This window comes from Cornus florida, unplaced genomic scaffold (genome assembly GCF_030987335.1).
Source record: "Cornus florida cultivar Cherokee Brave unplaced genomic scaffold, ASM3098733v1 CherokeeBrave_3.0.0_Hap2_Chr05, whole genome shotgun sequence".
NCBI lineage: Eukaryota > Viridiplantae > Streptophyta > Magnoliopsida > Cornales > Cornaceae > Cornus > Cornus florida.
This window is the reverse complement of record NW_026775575.1, coordinates 38,650,191-38,667,690: the sequence shown is the minus strand read 5'-3', so window position 1 is coordinate 38,667,690 and position 17,500 is coordinate 38,650,191. Positions and strand designations below refer to the sequence as shown.

Genomic DNA, 17,500 nt, shown 5'->3' with positions numbered 1-17,500 from the left:
TATCTCATTTTACCATGGATGATATTTTTGTAGTAGCATGCCCATGGTTGTCTTTTCATTAAGTTTTTCATTGTAGTTTTGCTAAGGGACTAGCAAAATGTAAGTTTGAGAGTGTGATAAGCGCCGAATATTGTATATTCAAGCGCCCTAAATTGCATTAGTAAAGTCCGTTGTATGTTAATTTATGTAGATTATCTTCATTTCTATGTTTTTATGCATTTTCAGGTTCCTTGGCCCAAAAGGAGCAAAAATAAGGTGTTGTGGATTTTTGATCAACAATGTGTTCAAAAGCTGAATTTCAGGCAGCAGTGGAGCTCGATTTTGATTGCCACTTTTGACCCAGAAAGCTCGAGATCTGGACTTCCATTATAAAATGGCATATTTAGAGCTCTGAATTAGCTTTCTAAATCTTCAAACGGTTTGTCATTCGGAGCTCGGAGCAGAGAGTTATGGCCTTGTTACCAGAGGTGCGCAGAACTGCCTGGCAGCAATGAAATTCTGCCTTGATCTTCATTTTCGACCAACCATCCTTGAGAATTGGATCTCCACCAAAACATGAAGTATTTAAAGCTCTGAATTAGCTTTCCAAATCTTCAAACGGTTCGTCATTCGGAGTTCGGAGCGCAAAGTTATGGCCATTTCATCAAAGTAGGTCTGGGCGGAGCAAGTGAAGCATGGAGCTTTTTACACTAAATTCGAGTGCTCGAGGCCTTGCTTAGAGTGCTCGAATTTGGGGCAGAATTGCCTTCGGGAATTCTCATTTTGGCAGCCACTTGTGCATTGGTTTCCTCATTTTTCTACTTACTTCTTTATGAGGTGGTTGGGGATGTTTTTGGAGGAGGAGAGAGAGCTTTGTTGGAGGAGATAAGGCAAGGGAGGCCACGCAATATCATTAAGCTAGATTCTACAAGATTAGAGGAGAGAGAAAGAGGAGCAAGAGAAGGAGAGTTCTTGGAGTTCTTGAAGGCAACAATGGAGTCTTCTTCTTCTTCTTCCATTTTTGTATCCATGGATAACTAAACCTCCATCTAGGGAGGTGATGAAACTCCTTCTTGTAAGCATGTCTAGTTTTTGATTTATTTTGGGGAATGAAATGTGTATTTGACTAGTTCCATAATCTAGAGCATGTTACATAATGTAATGGATGTTTTAATGTTCTAAAGATCATGTTGCATTAAATACTCTTGTCTTAGATGATTTAATCTCATGGTTGTATGGCTTGTAGTTTCATAGTGACAATGGAGCTAAGACTATGGAATGGTTTTAATGGCATGATTTTGAGTAGCTTGTTAATTCATTGCTTAAGAATTTCTTTTGATGGATTAACCTTGTGACTTGTTATCATGTGCTCTCATCAATTGATTACTTGTTTGACAATCTCTAGCTTAGTGAGCATGTTGAGGATTGCACCATAGTTTAGGTAATTTAAGCATGTGGAGCTTTGATAGGTTGTTCTTACATTTTAATTAATTGAATTTCTTGAAGATGTTATAGTAGTCATGAATTGCTATTCATCAATGTCATTTCTACATTAATTCCCCAAATCAATCATATAATTAGCTTGTGTAAAGGTTTGGAGTGGATTCACTTCCCTAGACTTCCTTCTCTAAATCTTTTCTTTTAATCTCCTTCAATTTATTGTTTTATGCATTCTGAATTTGTAGTTTAGTGACAAACAAAACAAACCCTCTATGAACACCCCTTATCACTCTAAAATGACTCTAGACACTTAGGTTGCCATAGATTAGCGCAGTCCCAGTGGTTCGACTTACCCGACCAATAGCCCTATTTTACAATGATTCGTGCTATTACGAAGGTTGATGTTTAGTTGATCAACCGATCAACGCCATCGCCAGTGAAGAAGAGTTGTCTCATGTCGTTTTGGGGAGGAGAGTGGGGGCTGGTCCTCCCGTTCAGTCTCTGTTACGGGAGGCGTTGGCGTGTGGAAATTCATTCGGAAGGGTTTGGATGTTTTCTCCTCGCACATCAGATTCAAGGTTCGTGATGGTAGGTATGTTTGATTTTGGGAAGATTTATGGTGCGGAGATCAGTTGTTGTCTAATTCCTTTCCTAGACTTTACAGTATTGCTGAAAATAAGCACGCTTGCGTAATTGACTACTATCAACTTGATGGTCGTGGGGTTACGTGGGATGTACATTTTAGGTGCACTTTTCAGGATTGGGAGATGGAAGAAGCATGCGTTTTTTCGGATCTGTTGTATAGACAGAAGGATGTTGGCAGAGGGTGTGACGATATTTGGTGGGTCCCTTTAACCCATGGTAGGTATGGTGTCTAATCCATGCTCTTGTGTTTGTCCAATTTCGCTGGCCACGATTTCCATGGAAGTCTATTTGGCGCTCTAAAGCTACTCTTAGAGTCGCATTCTTTGTTTGGACTGCCACCTTGGGAAAGATTTTGACATTGGATAATTTGAGAAAGAGAGGTAATACCATCGTTAACTAGTGTTGTCTATGTAAAGCAGATGGAGAATCCGTGGATCACATTCTTATGCAATGTCCTGTGGCGTACGATTGTTGAAATCTCATATTTAGCATTTTTTGCGTTTATTGGGTAATGCTTAAGCACTCCATACAACTGATTAACACATGGAGAAGATGCCCAGGCAAAGGTCATGCTTGTGATTATTGGAGGATAGTTCCACATTGCGTTTGGTGGTGTTTATGGAGCGAAAGAAATAACAAAAATTTTGAAGGAAATGAATCATCTTTAGTAAATTTAAAAATTCATATTCTTCGTTCTCTTTTCTGTTATGTAAGAGGAAGCTCCTGCTCCTCGATTAATGACTTATTTGATCTATTGGATGGATGCTATTGGTCCTTAGGTCCATTTCTCGTTTTATGTATTAAGGACGTGTTCCCCTTTTGAATGCTTTTCTAATATACTTATTACTTATCAAAAAAAAAAAAAATACAGAGTCTATCATGAATTCCTTCAGTGCAGATCATGGTATAGACTAGTTGTGTTCACACTTCTCAGCATAATGGTGTTGTTGAACGAAAGCTTCGTAATCTGTTGGATATTGCTCGTACCTTGTTATTCAATATGAAAGTGCCAAAACATTTTTGGGCGGATGCAGTTCTCACTTTTCACTACTTGTCATCTCATTAACCACATGCCCTCCCTTGTTTTGAATAATCAGTCTCCCTTTTCTCTTTTATATTCTAATCGCTCTCCCTTTCAACTTACTCCTCGTGTCTTTGATTGTATAGCCTTTGTTCACATTTTAGATCCTGGGCATGACAAACTGTCTCCTTGTGTTCGTAAGTATGTTTTTCTGGGGTATTCCCACACTCATAAGGGGTATCGTTGTTACAGTCCTGAGTCTCGGTGTTACTTGTTGTCAGGGGCTTATTTGTTATTACTTATATAATGTTGGGGCTTATGTGTAATTTCTGAAACTTGTTATTATAAATAGAAAAAGGTGGAAGGATGAAAGTATTCTTTCATTCTTTCTCTTTTTCTATCATCAGCTTTCTTCTCTTTTTCTTCTTCTTCTTTATCACTTACTTTTGATTTGATTATATCTTAAAGTCAACATGGTTCCAGAGCATGGTTTGTAAAGCTCAAGGTTTGTAGTTGAAATCTTAGGGCAAGTTTGTGTAAACCTTAGTGGGTGTGAAGGGTTTTGAAGAGATTCCAAGATGGGATTCGTTTGCAAGGAAGTAGTGTTAAATCACATCTATACGTACTACAACAACGGCTTTTTCTTCGTCGTTCGCGATTCTGGTATGGTCTACTTTGTTGCTTTCTAGGGTTTGTGTGGTGACTATGTGGTTGCTTTTTTATGCATCTCAGAAGACAGTAATCTTTTTAGTTGAAGTTTGTGTGTTAGAGAGGTGGTTCTCTACGTATTTTGTTGTTATTTTTGTTTCTGAGGATTATATACCCAGAAATTGTTTGATAAAATGTCTGGCTTAGAGGTGACTTCAAAAGAAGCTGGGTCTTCTCCTAGTCTAACTACAGTATTGGGAGGTAGTAGTGATCACCATCCAGGCCTTTGTATTACGACTGTTAGGCTGGATGAGACGAACTATATGGAGTGGGCTCAATCTGCTCGTATGCATATCACTAGTCGTAGGATGATCGATCATATCGAAGGGACTGTCATGTATCCCTCCAAGAGCGATCCCGAATTCAAAGAGTGGAGTGCAAATAATGCACTAGTTATGACGTGGTTGTTGCAGTCCATGCAGCCACAGATCAGCAAAGGGTTTCGGTTTGTGAAAAGAGCTAAAGAGCTATGGATGGCTGCGGAAGAGACGTATTCCTCGGTTGGTAATTTTGCAAAACTGTATGAACTCCAAAAACAAATTTCAAGAGTTAAGCAGGAAAACCAAACTCTTGCTACATATTACCACACTCTACGAGGTAAATGGGAAAATTTAGATCACTGCCAAGACTATATACCTATGTGTGCAGCTGATGTTAAAGCATTTCATGCTATGGTAGAAAGGAATCGAATCTATGAGTTCTTGGGTGTTCTGCATCCAAGATACGAGCATGCCAGGGTACAAGTGTTAGGCAGGTATCCAGCCCCTACTTCTATTAGAGATGTGTTTTCGTATATACAAGCTGAGAAGAGTAGAATGAAGGCTATGTTTGCACCTGTATACACGAAGCCTGAGCCAGAAGTACCATTGTCTGAGAGGTCTGCTCTTGCCACACAACAATGGAACAAGCCCAATCCTCTAAAAGGAGTGAAACATGATGACAAAAGCAAGTTGAGGTGTGATCACTGTGGGCGTACGCGCCACACTAGGGAAATATGCTGGAATTTACATGGTCGCCCTACTCCAGCTCCTGCTAATGCGAATGCTAGGCCAAGGCCTGGTCCATTTAGGGGGTTATCTACGGTACATACTGTAGAGCGTGAGACTGCTTCTACTGGTCATGTCTCCTCAGGGCCATCGAGTTCTTTGTCCGGGGCTGAACTTGATGCTCTCCAACATCTACTAGCACAACATTCCTCCATTTCCACCTCTAACTTCGCTTAGACAAGTACCTCTCGTTCGGCACATTAGGTTTCCACATTATTTGGTGGACCACCCTGGATTATTGATTCAGAAGCCACTGATCACATAACTGGTATTGCATCTGATTTTTCTTTGTACAGTTCATGTTCTGCTAAGGATAAGGTTAGAGTGGCTAATGGCACCTTTACCTCCATAGCGGAGAAGGGCACTGTTTCTGCCTCTCCTAATCTTACCTCATACTTTGTTCTTCATGTCCCAAAGTTTACCAATTACCTCCTTTCTGTCAGTCACATTACAAAAGGCTTGAATTGTAGTGTAACCTTTTTTCCATCTCACTGTGTGTTTCAGGACTTGGACACGGGGAAGACGATTGGAAGTGGACGTGATGACAATGGATTGTATTTGGTAAATGCAAAGCCAACTTTTATTATGTTGCAAATCAATCTAGTGTTAGGAATAGTAATGTCAATAAAGATCTGCTCATGCGATGGCATAATAGACTAGGTCATTTACCTCTTCCTGTTTTGAAGCATGTGCATTCCCAGTTTGCTTCTGTTGAATCTTTTGAGTTAAATTGTGAAACATGCGTTCTTGCCAAACAATGTCGTGTTTCTTATCCTACTAGTATTAATAAAACACAGCTCCTTAGCTTGTTCATTTTGATGTGTGGGGTCCTAAATCTACTACTTCATTACTTGGTTTTCGTTAGTTTGTTGATGACTTTAGTCGATATACTTGGCTTTATCTTATGAAAACCAAAGATGAAGTTCATTCCATTTTTAAAACCTCTCATAGGATGGTATGTACTCAGTTTGGTTGTCCCGTCAAAATCCTTCTATCTGATAATGGAGGAGAGTTTATGTATGGTGGTATTGCCTCCTTTTTTGCTGATAATGAGATTGTCCATCAAACCTCTTATGTCGATACACCACAACAAAACGGTGTAACTTAAAGAAAACACCATCATATTACGGAGGTGACCCGTTCTCTTCTAATTGGGATGGAAGTGCCTAAAAGTTGTTGGGTTGATGCAACCTTAATAGCTACATACCATCATATTACGCATGCCTTTTAAGGTTCTTGGCTATCAATCCTCCTTCTCTGTCTTACACCATGACACTGCCTTGTTTAATGTCCCTCCGAAAGTGTTTGGTTGTGTTCGTTATGTTCACATTCATCATTGTAAGAACAAAATGGACCCTAAGGCAATCCGATGTGTCTTTCTTGGATACTCTGCCGCTTAGAAAGGGTATCAGTGTTATAACCCTACCACTCGTCGTTGCTTTGTCTCCATAGATGTTACATTCTTTGAGTCTGTTCCTTTTTTTTCCACTGCTCGGGATTCTCTACAGGGGGAGACTACTATCTAGGTAGAGACTCCATTGTCCATTCAGAGGGAATGCCCCTTTCCTTTGCCTGTTCCAATTTAGGGGGAGCTTCTTGCTGAGGTGCCTATGTCTAGTCCTCCTAACACTAATGATTTGCAGCAGGGAAAGCAACCAATTATCTACACTAGGAGGGCAAAACAAGTTATTGACTCACCCCAGGGCCAAGAAGTCTCCCTTGATCTAGGTAATTCCTTAGTTGACATTGATACTCCTGATTCTTTTCCCAATAGAATTTATGTTGATCTTGATGTCCCTATTGCCTATCGTAAGGGTGTTCGTAGTTGTACAAAGCATCCCATATCTCAGTTTGTATCCTATGATGCCTTATCTCCAACATATCGTGCTTTCACTTCGTGTATCTACTCTGTATTTGTTCCTTCTAGTGTTTCAGATGCTCTTAGTCAAACTCCATGGAAGAAAGCTATGCTTGAAGAGATGAAGGCCCTTGAGAAGAATGGTACTTGGGATATTGTTCCATTACCTAGGGGTAAGAAACCAGTAGGTTACAAATGGGTCTACACAATAAAGTATCATGCAGACGGAACAATTGAGAGATATAAAACTTGGTTAGTTGCAAAGGGCTTCACTCAGACATATGGAATTGATTATCTGGAAACATTTGCTCCAGTTCCCAAGATGAACTCTATACGTGTTCTTTCTTTGGCAGCTAATTTGAATTGGCTTTTAAATCAGCTAGATGTAAAGAATGCTTTCCTTCATGGTGATTTGGAGGAAGAGGTGTATATGACCATGCCACCAGGGTTTAAGCTTGCTAATGATCAGAATTTAGTGTGTAAGCTAAATAAAGCTTTATATGGGTTAAAGCAGTTGCCACGTGCTTGGTTTGAGAGGTTCAACACTGCTGTGAAAAGAGTAGGGTGCACACAAAGTCAGGCAGATCATACTCTCTTCATCAAGAAGCACAAGGGCTGCATCACTGCCCTTATTGTATATGTTGATGATATTGTTGTCAATGGAAATGATCCAGAAGAGATTCGTCGAATGAAGTCATTCTTAGGGACAGAGTTCGAGGATAAAGACCTCGGATCATTGAGATACTTTCTTGGCATCGAGGTGTACAGATCAAAGAAAGGGTGTTCATTTTTCAACGGAAGTATGTGTTAGATTTGTTGGCTGAAACAGACAGGCTTGGAGCTAGACCGATTGATATTCCCATTGAGCAAAACCATAAGCTTAATGATGTAGATGTAGACCCATTAGATGATGTGGGAAGATTTCAGCGATTGGTTGGGAGACTGATTTACTTATCTCTCACACGTCTGGATATTGCCTACGTTGTTAGTGTGATTAGTCAGTTTATGCATGCTCCACATACACCTCACCTTGAGGCAGCTCATTATGTTCTTCGCTACCTCAAGGGTTCACCTGGTAAGGGGATATTGTCTGGCAATCATGGCCACTTGCGTGTTGAAGCTTATACTGATGCTGATTGGGTAGGGTCTGTGACAAATCGACGATCTACTTCAGGATATTGCACATTTGTTGGAGGTAATCTTGTTTCATGGCGAAGCAAGAAACAGTCTGTAGTAGCTAGATCTAGTGCAGAAGCTGAGTTCAGATCCATGGCACATGGAGTTTGTGAGTTGTTATGGCTACGTACGATGTTGGGTGAGTTGGGTTATCCTGTTCGCGAGTCAATGAAGTTGTATTGTGACAACAAGGTTGCTATTAGCATTGCCCACAATCCAGTTCAACATGACAGGACAAAGCACATTGAAGTCGATCGACACTCAAGTAAAAGCTTCGTATTGGGCTGATTTGTACTCCATACGTCAATACACATAATTAGGTTGCTGATGTTTTGACTAAGGGTGTGAGCAAGACTTGCTTGCAAAATATGTTAGTCAATCTGGGCATGATAGATATCTTTGCATTAGCTTGAGGGGGAGTGTTGTCAGGGGCTTATTTGTTATTACTTATATAATGTTGGGGCTTATGTGTAATTTTTGAAACTTTTTATTATAAATAGATGTGGTGAAAGGATGAAAGTATTCTTTCATTCTTTCTATCTTTCCCCATCTCTTTCCCTTTTTCTCTCATTCGCTTTCTTCTCTTTTTTTTCTTCTTCTTCATCACTTTTGATTTGATTATATATTAAAGGAAACATTACTTTATGAGTGCGGATGTTACCTTTTTTGAGTCCAGTACTTTCTTTATATCGTATGGGCTAGCATTTGTATTGTAATCTCATATCTTCTCATGGAGGGAGTCTCCCTTATCTTTACCTACTCTTTCAATGCCATTAGCTGCATCTTCTAGTCCTCCTCCATCTTCTAATCCTCCTTTGCAGGTTTACCAGCGGTCATGATCTCAGCCTGTTTTTTCTTATGGTCCGAACACGTCATCTTCTCAACTAAAGGTTCTTGTTCCTCCATAATCCACTTCCGCAACTTATGATTTACCAACCATTGGTGATTTACCAATTGCATTACGTCATGGTAAACATACTTTTACTGAGCATCCCATTGCTAATTTTGTTTCTTATGATTGTGTTTTCTCCTCCTTGCAATCTTTTGCTTTTACCTTGTCATCTGTCTCTTCCCTTTCATCTTCTAAGTAGGCTTTATCTATGTCTGGATGGAAACACACTATGGATGAGGAAATGAGTGCTCATCACAAGAATCAAACTTGGGAGCTTATTGTTTTCACTATGGGAAAACGAACTATCGACTGTCGTTGGATTTACACTGTTAAGCATCTTCTTGATGGTATTGTTGAGCATCTTAAGGCGCGTTTAGTTGGCAAAGGGTACACGCAGACCTATGGTGTTAATTACTGATTGACCTTTTCTCCTGTAGCCTGTCTTAGTTCTGTACGAGTTCTTTTTTCTGTTTGTTCTTGGCCTTTATACCAGCTTGATATAAAGAATGCATTTCTTCACAGTGACCTACTCACCTACAAGAGGAGGTTTACACAGATCAGCCACAAGGTTATGTTGTGCTGGTAGTGAGCACCTCGTTTGTTGACTGCGGAAGGCTCTCTATGGCCTAAAACAGTCCCCTCATGCTTGGTTTGATAGATTTAGTGATGCAGCGATTGAGTTTGGTTTTCAGCGCTCAACTTCTGATCATTTTGTCTTTTATTCATCACTCTTCTACTGGTACGATTGTTTTGATTGTCTATGTTGATGATATTATATATCTAGGAATGATTTAGCATGCATTACAGAGTTGAAATGACATCTTGGTCGACATTTCCATACTAAAGGCTTAGGTGTTGTTCAATATTTTCTTGGAATTGAAGTTGCTCGTTCTCTTCGCCATTTGAAGGTGGCTTTCTTTGATTGGACAATATTGAAGGTATAAATATTGAAGTTGCACCCTCTCTATAAGCTTAAGCTTTTAGAGTAGATGGGTAATTAACATGGTATCAGAGCCAAAGGTCTCGAGTTCAAACCTCACCGTCACCCTAATTAAAAATTGAAAAACATGTGTAGGACCAAAAAGAAAGCCACACATGAGGGGGCGTGTTGAAGGTATAAATATTAAAGTTACACCTTCTCTATAAGCTTAAGCTTTTAGAGTAGATGGGTAGTTAACAAACAACAATTTTGGGGAAGACTGATGATTAACAATTTGAGAACAAGGCAACAGATCATTGTCAATTGCCCTATGGCTAGGGATGGATGGGATATGTTTTGTGCTAGTTATTGGGTTCAATGATCATGTTGGAAGCCACAAAGAGATTTATCGAAACTTGGAGAGCTTTATTTTGTAACACCCCAAGCTATAGGGATGCGTGGAGGGTTGCCCCCCTTTACTTGTGGTGGGCTTTATGGAGGGAGAGAAATAGGAGATCTTTTGATGGGGTGGAGCCTCCCATAAGGGTGGCTAATTTCTCTGTACTTGACTCTGAAGATCAATAACTCTATGAACAATCTTTTGTTTTTTGTATATAGCTTGAGGTTATAGGTTCTTGGCTTGTGCAAAGATACTCTCGAGCCCTCCGCCAATAGATTCACTTGCACAGTTCCCCAACTCCCGCCATGGTTTATACTTCCTATGCACACTCTCTCTCTCTAGATTTCTCTTTCCTCTCCATAACTCTCTCTCTTTCGGGTCCTCACCAACCCCTTTATAGCCCTCTCCCTCCCTCCCTCCCTCCCTCTCTTAACCCACATAACAGAACACACATTCATGGACATGGTAGTCACAAGAAGACCTTGTTTCATAGAAGAAGATGATGGTCTAGCGTTTTTATAGCTTGAGGTTTAGAAAATTGGTGCCTTTCAATAAGGCTCTCCTTAGGAAGTGGTTGTGGAGGTTTGGGGTGGAGAGGCTTAGGCTTTGGATAAGGGTTGTAGCGAGTAGATATAGGGAGAGTAGAGGAGGGTGGAGTTCTCTCGAGGTGTGTAGAGATACTCTCGAGCCCTCCCTAATAGATTCACTTGCATAGTTCCCCAACTCCTGCCATAGTTTATAATTCCAATACACTTTCTCTCTCTAGATTTCTCTTTCCTCTCCATAACTCTCTCTTTCGGGTCCTCACCAACCCCTTTATAGCCCCCATCTCCCTCCCTCCCTCCCTGTGCAACCACCATGACAGAACATACATTCATGGACATGACAGTCACAAAAAGACCTTATTTCATAGAAGAAGATGATGGTCCAGCGTTTTTATAGCTTGAGGTTTAGAAGATTGGTGCCTTTCAATAAGGCTCTTGTTATGACAAACGCAACGAACCCTAGGAAGCATGGACACGCCAAAATGGGCGAAGAATCTGTGTCCAACACGTGTCAGACACGGACACGCGTCGGACACGTATCGGACACACCAAAAAACGTGTCTAGAATTTTTTTATTTTATTTTTAATTTTCGTACACGGTACGAACACGGCACGGACACTCCGTGGACACACGTGTCTGGAATTTTTTTTTTTTTTTTTTAATTTTCGGACACGGCACGAACACTCCGTGGACACACGTGTTTGGAATTTTTTTTTTTTTTTAATACTGATATGTTCTGTTTTTTGTTTTGTACTACCCTTTTGGTATTGTGAATGGAAAAGTCCTAGGTCAAATGATGGATGGGAATAGATGATAGTACACTGACTTGTTTTTGTATCTTTTTTGGGGACTAGCCTTTAGGTTTTAGTGAATGTTAAGTGCTAACAGTAAAGTCCTGAACCTTAAACAGTCATGAATGTTAATAGTCCTTTTTGTCTATGCTTTTGTATTTGGAGTAAAGTTGCAATGATGATTAAATAATATTAGTTATTATTCTAATGTCTTGTTTTTTTATTTGGTTTTATAACTATACAACATTGTTCTTTTATAGTTCTATTAGTTATGAGTTATGATTTGTGTTTTTTTTTCATTGTGAGGTTGATGAAAAATAGTAGCACTCGGTAATTTTTAAAGTACTACATCACATATATATACATATATATATATATATATATATATATATACTATTTACTGTGTCCCTGCCGTGTCCGTGTCCTAATTTTTTTAGATTTGCAGTGTCGTGTCGTATCCGTGTCCGTGCTTCTTAGAACGAACCTAAGTTGAACCAAGAATCACAACAAAAAAAGTAAACACGCGACATAAAGAACACAAAGATTTATATGTGGTTCGGCAACAGCCTACATTCATGGTTGGGATTCGGCGAAAGTTTTTACTATGTGTAAAATCGGAGATTACAAGTTTTTAGCCCCTCACTCTGTTTCCGTACGAATTTCAGAGTCTATCTCTTCCCCAACTCCAAACCCTAAGCGCCCTTATATATCGGGTTACAAGAAACTAATTAGGGTCCACGGCCCATAAGCAAAAAACGGGTCATAAAGCTCATCCAACGGGTCGTAAGCTGGGTCGCAACGCGCCACGGCACCAAATGTATAAGCTTTGGAGGGGGGTTGTAGCGAGTAGATATAAGGAGAGTAGAGGAGAGTGGAGTTCTCTTGAGGTGCGTGTTCCCGGGGGTGTGGGGGTTTGGAAATTCATTCGGAAGGGTGGGTTTTCCAAAAATATTAGATTTCGACTCAAGTATGGTAGTAAGATCAGTTTCTGGGAGGACGTTTAGTGTGGGGATCGTTCTCTTGCTCTCATTTTCCCACGAGTCTTCAGGATTACTACGGATAGGAAGGTCAGGATTGCTATGGATAGGCAGGCCATGGTGGTCACCTATTATCATATTGATAGCAGGAGATCGTCTTAGGATGTTTATTTCAGGAGGCACTTTCAGGATTGGGAAATTGAGGACGTCATTGGTTTTTTGGAGGAGTTGTATCGCCATGAGATTACGGTTGGAGATTCTGATGGTAGGATATGGGTCCCTGCCTCTTGGGGTCATTTTGATGTTCAGTCCTTCTTCGGGTGTCTCACGGAAGAGCCTGGAGCTCTTTTCCCATGGAAGACTGCTTGGCGCTCCTTGGCCCCCCTCAAGGTGGCCTTCTTTTCTTAGACCTTTGTCTTGGGAAGATCTTGACCCAGGATAATTTAAGGAGAAGAAATAAGGTGGTGGTCAATTGTTGCTACATATGCCTTCGTGATGAGGAGACGGTGGATCACCTTCTTTTGCACTGCACCATGGCCACGGACTGTTGGGATTTGATGCTTGGTTTGTTTGGGATTCAGTGGGTCATGCCTAGATCCTCCAGAGAGTTGATTGAGGCTTGGAGAGGTTGTACAGTGGGGACTCATGTTCGGGATGCTCGGAGGGGTAAGCCTTTGTGTGTTTGGTGGTGTATTTGGCTCGAGAGGAATAGGAGATATTTCGAAGGAAAGGAGATGCCTGTTTTTATGCTTCAATTTTCTATTATTTCTACTATTTTTTGTTGGGTTTTAGGAGAACTTTTTTTTCCTAGTTGGTACTTGCACGCACATCCCTTCATTGAGACTTGAACCCTTGACCTCCTTTTGGGAAGTAAGGGCCTGATACTGCTAGTCCACTGACCCATTGGTAAGTTTTAGGGAGCAATTATAAATCTTTAGAGGAGATTGTTGATTTTTTAGACTCTTTGAAGGTTTAGAGGCCCTTTTTGGCCTTGTGTAGTTCTCTTGGGCTTCGCTGCCCTTTTAAGTGCTTTTATACAATTTTACTTATTAAAAAAAAAAAAAAAAAGGTTATATGTTCTTGGCTTGTGTAGTTCTCTTGGACTGCGTTCCCTCTTTGAGCGCCTTTTAATGAATTCTTCTTCTTATTCTTCTTCTTTTTATTTTTTATTTTTTTTATTTTTTTATACGAGCCTTTAAATGAAATCTTACTTAAATTAAGATCATATGGAGACAAGGACCAATCACTACAATAACCCTAATATTTCATAGAATAAAAAATATGTTTATCTTTTTTAACTTATCACAATTGTAAAGCTTGGAAAAAGAAAAAGGCAACCACTTAGTCAAGACTATTAGGTCATAGACTTGCACCGAGTGGTCTATTTGATAAATATGTATTCATACCTGTGCCATACATTATACAAGCTTTGGCTTTCTTCTACATTAATCAAGGTCGCCATTTTGTGTATCGATTCGGTAATTACGTTCATTCAAATTGCATGTATATCATGCAGATGTTAACAATGTCATCATATTTTTGGTGTATCTTTGCTTTAGAAATGTTTTGCTTTAGCTTTTGTCACATATCTGTTAACTGAATTTCTCCTTACCTAATTCCCACAATATCATATCCAATAAAAGTTTTCTAACTATAAACTTTATACAAATAGCTACATATAAATCATGCTAATACATAAGAACATTTAACACCAATGCAACATTCAAAATGAAGTTTGATTGCCACTTGAGCATGCAAGGAACAAAAGATGGAGGTTCCAAGATTTAATCATTACTGCCTGGGATATTTTCAAAGAACTCGGATAAAAAATAAAAATAACCAACTTTCTAATAATATTATTTGTCCATTTTTTCCTGGATTATAAACAATCGTAACTTCTGTTTAATGCATTACCATGACTGAATATAATAACTCTATAAGTCACTGGCAGAATTCAAAATTCAAACAATGAGGAATTTAAAACTGAGTTGTGATCAATAATCATAAATAGAAATCAAACTTCTTAAATCATTAATAAGCAAGTGACAAAATAAATTTTTATAAAAGAATCAACTGTGATTATACTGGAAAGCAGTACCTTGATAAGACCTGCCAAACAGTGTACATCAACTCCTTCTGGAACCACTCCCCTATTTAATTGATCCCTGACATACTCCTCCTGGCTGTTTTCTGCATTGATTCTGAAAATCCCTTCCGCCTGCATATGTGAAGTCAACAATTCAGCAAGTTTACAAGGAAAGTGAACTCTTAACACTTTGTTTGGATTCTTAACATATGTGAAGTCAACAATGGAAGGAAAAGAAAGGGAAGGAAAAAGGAGGAGAAGCCTGTGTTTATTTAGAAAAAAGTGAGAAAGGGAAGGATTCGGAGGGAGGAGGAGGGGTTTCACTAACCCCATGAATAGTGTTTTTCTTATCCACCCAAAAGTGAGGGAAAACAGAGAGGATAGGATAATTATTAATTACCAATTTTGCCCCTGTTTTCTATAACAAGTGAATTCCTGTTTTCCCCTAACAAACCTTTCCTTTCTTTTCTCTCCGCCATCTTTTCAAACACGAAGAATAACTATTATTTCCTTTCTTTTCCCTCCTAAGTTATCCAAACACGAGGAGAGATTAACACTATCATCTATATTCTTTTCTTTACTCTCATAACTAATGTTATCGTCTCCTTTCTTTTTCCTCTCTGTTAGGAAAACGTATCATGTATTGGCATATTCCTTGAGCAAAAGTTGCGTCATGGTCTATACGCCGTGTTACTTCGATGGAAGGTTCGCGTCAACATTAAAGTTGTGATTGTAGATCAAGATTGAGTTGAAAAATCGCATCAACATCTTGCTTCAACCTTCATCAGTCACATGATATAAAGAAGGTAAGTAGCCTAAGCGATAATAGGAATCAGAGTGACTAAGTTAAGAAAGTCGAATTAATTTGGAGTTCAATCAAACTAATTATTAATTAGTTCTAATATGATTATAAATTTAAAGTTGAAGTATTATTTCATTAGGGATGAATTTGGAAACCTTAATGTTGGTTATAAAACTTAGATTTTGTGCTTAAGTTGAAAAACCAATTTAAAAGTTGATTTTGGTAAGGATTTCAAGTTTTAAAAATAGAGCTCCGTATCTTTGAATAATCATTAAAGGAATTTTATGATGATCTTAATATATTCAACAACCAGATTGATAAGCTTTCGGACAATGTATATATATATGCCTAACTTCAAGGTTTTATCCCTCAACTAAGCATCCGAAGTCAGACTATGTGCAGTTGGTTTTAGCAGAAAAGGTCAATCAATCGCAGCTGAATCTTAATTGATCGAAGTTACTCCAAAATAGCTCAACCTAAAGCTCAAATGATCAAGAAAAACCCAGAAGGTGCCGAAATCGATCGAACGGACGTCCAGAGTTGGTAAACATGTTTCCAACACCAAAAAGGTTTCTAAACTTTTCAAAACTCATCCAAGCTATTCCTAACGAACTTCTAATAACTCCAACATTATAAACATAAGCATAATACAAGAGACACAAGTGTAAGAAAATGTGGGAGCTTTACTTTATAATCACAAGTGAGGTTCTTCATACAATACCTTATATAATTGTGTGATTGAGTTCTAAAGTAAGAGGTTTATCAAAGAATTGGACAACTAGTTATTGGAGATCAAATTACCAATTGGAGAAGCGGATCGTATGAGGAGTGGATTTGTTGAAGGAGCAGACCGTGCTTAAAAAATTGAGTGGAGAATTTGGTAGATTAGTTTGTGTCAAGAGGTAACTAGGGATGCCATAGTTTAAGAAATGTTAACCTAGTTGTAAACTTCTTTCTCGTAATGGATTTGATCTGTCTGGACTAGGTCCCGTGATTTTTTCCCATTGGAGTTTTCCATGTAAAAATCAGTGTTCATGCGTGTGGATGTTTTATGCTTTATATTTCTATACTCTTGTCTATTATTACATGCTAATTGATTGATAATTAAACTTCAGTTGATTGTTAAAATTGAAATTGTGTAAAAATTATCAGAGTGCAAAAAATCAATTCACCCCCTCTAGGTTTAATTGGGAATAGTGTAGTTTGAAGTATAGGAACCTCGTATCATGGTCCCTAGATTTCTCTATCAGTGTATATCTAATGTAGACTTATCACTCAGATATTCAATCGAAGGGTAAATATAAACAAAAAAGAGGCAAGTTAACAAAGCTTTTAAGTGAACAATTCATGGTTGGTTATACAAATCATATCCCAAAATTTTCAGTATGTGAAGTGCACCTGCAGGCCACCTTGAGCATACAAGTGTCCTTGCATCAGCAGGAGTATTGTTGGAACACTGTTTCCCCTGGGGTCGAATGACAACTGCATGGATTCTGTAGAAACTCCAAAAACAGTGGCACTACAAATGAAAAACCATGTTAACGGATTCACACAACCAGTTAGCAATCTATCAATTATGCTAGTTTAACAGTACATTAACTTTGAACAACATGGGAAATGTAAAGCGCCCATCTAAATAGGTGGAAACTCCAAGGAACCAAGTCATGTAATACATCTTCAACGCTGCATGAACTAAGCGAATTGCAGGTTTCATAAAAATGAAGAGAGAAGGTGGCAAAATTCTATTAGATTCCTTTGAGCAGATGCCACTGGTCAGTTTTAATATAATCTGAATTATTTAGCATGCATAGGTCAAGTAAAAAAGTGATACAAAAGCACAAGATTGGATCCACTAATTCACAACTACCGAGAGATGCAAGCGCAGTGCTGATATCCAGTATGTAGCAAGCAAGAGGAAATAATTTCAGTATGAGTATTACTGATGGAATACCCATGAAGAAAGGCTGCCACATAATCAAAATATATCATTCTCGTTATAGCTTTTATATACATTTTTTATGTGAGGAAAATTGTCTTTTGAGAACTACCGTGACAAGTATTCATCTTACCAATGGCTAAATGAATAATGGAGTTTATAAGAAATGCTCAAGCGCTTGCATAGGCAAGAGAGACAGTTCCATCTTTTTTATGTCCAATATGCTTAATACCATTGCAACTGGATAGTTCCGTATAAAAGACACTAAGACATATAAA

The 17,500-nt window shown here is 38.8% G+C and overlaps 1 protein-coding gene across 1 annotated transcript in view; it reads right to left on the bottom strand.

Moving 5' to 3' along the window:
• LOC132306304 (rho GTPase-activating protein 5-like) overlaps nt 1–17,500 on the bottom strand; it is a 37,687-nt gene that overhangs the window by 15,025 nt on the left and 5,162 nt on the right. Inside the window, exons 2-3 of the mRNA XM_059803645.1 lie at nt 16,685–16,805; nt 14,497–14,616 (exon numbers count right to left, since the gene is read on the bottom strand). Of these exons, the coding sequence (XP_059659628.1) occupies nt 14,497–14,616; nt 16,685–16,805 (241 nt within the window). The remainder of the gene's footprint in view (nt 1–14,496; nt 14,617–16,684; nt 16,806–17,500) is intronic.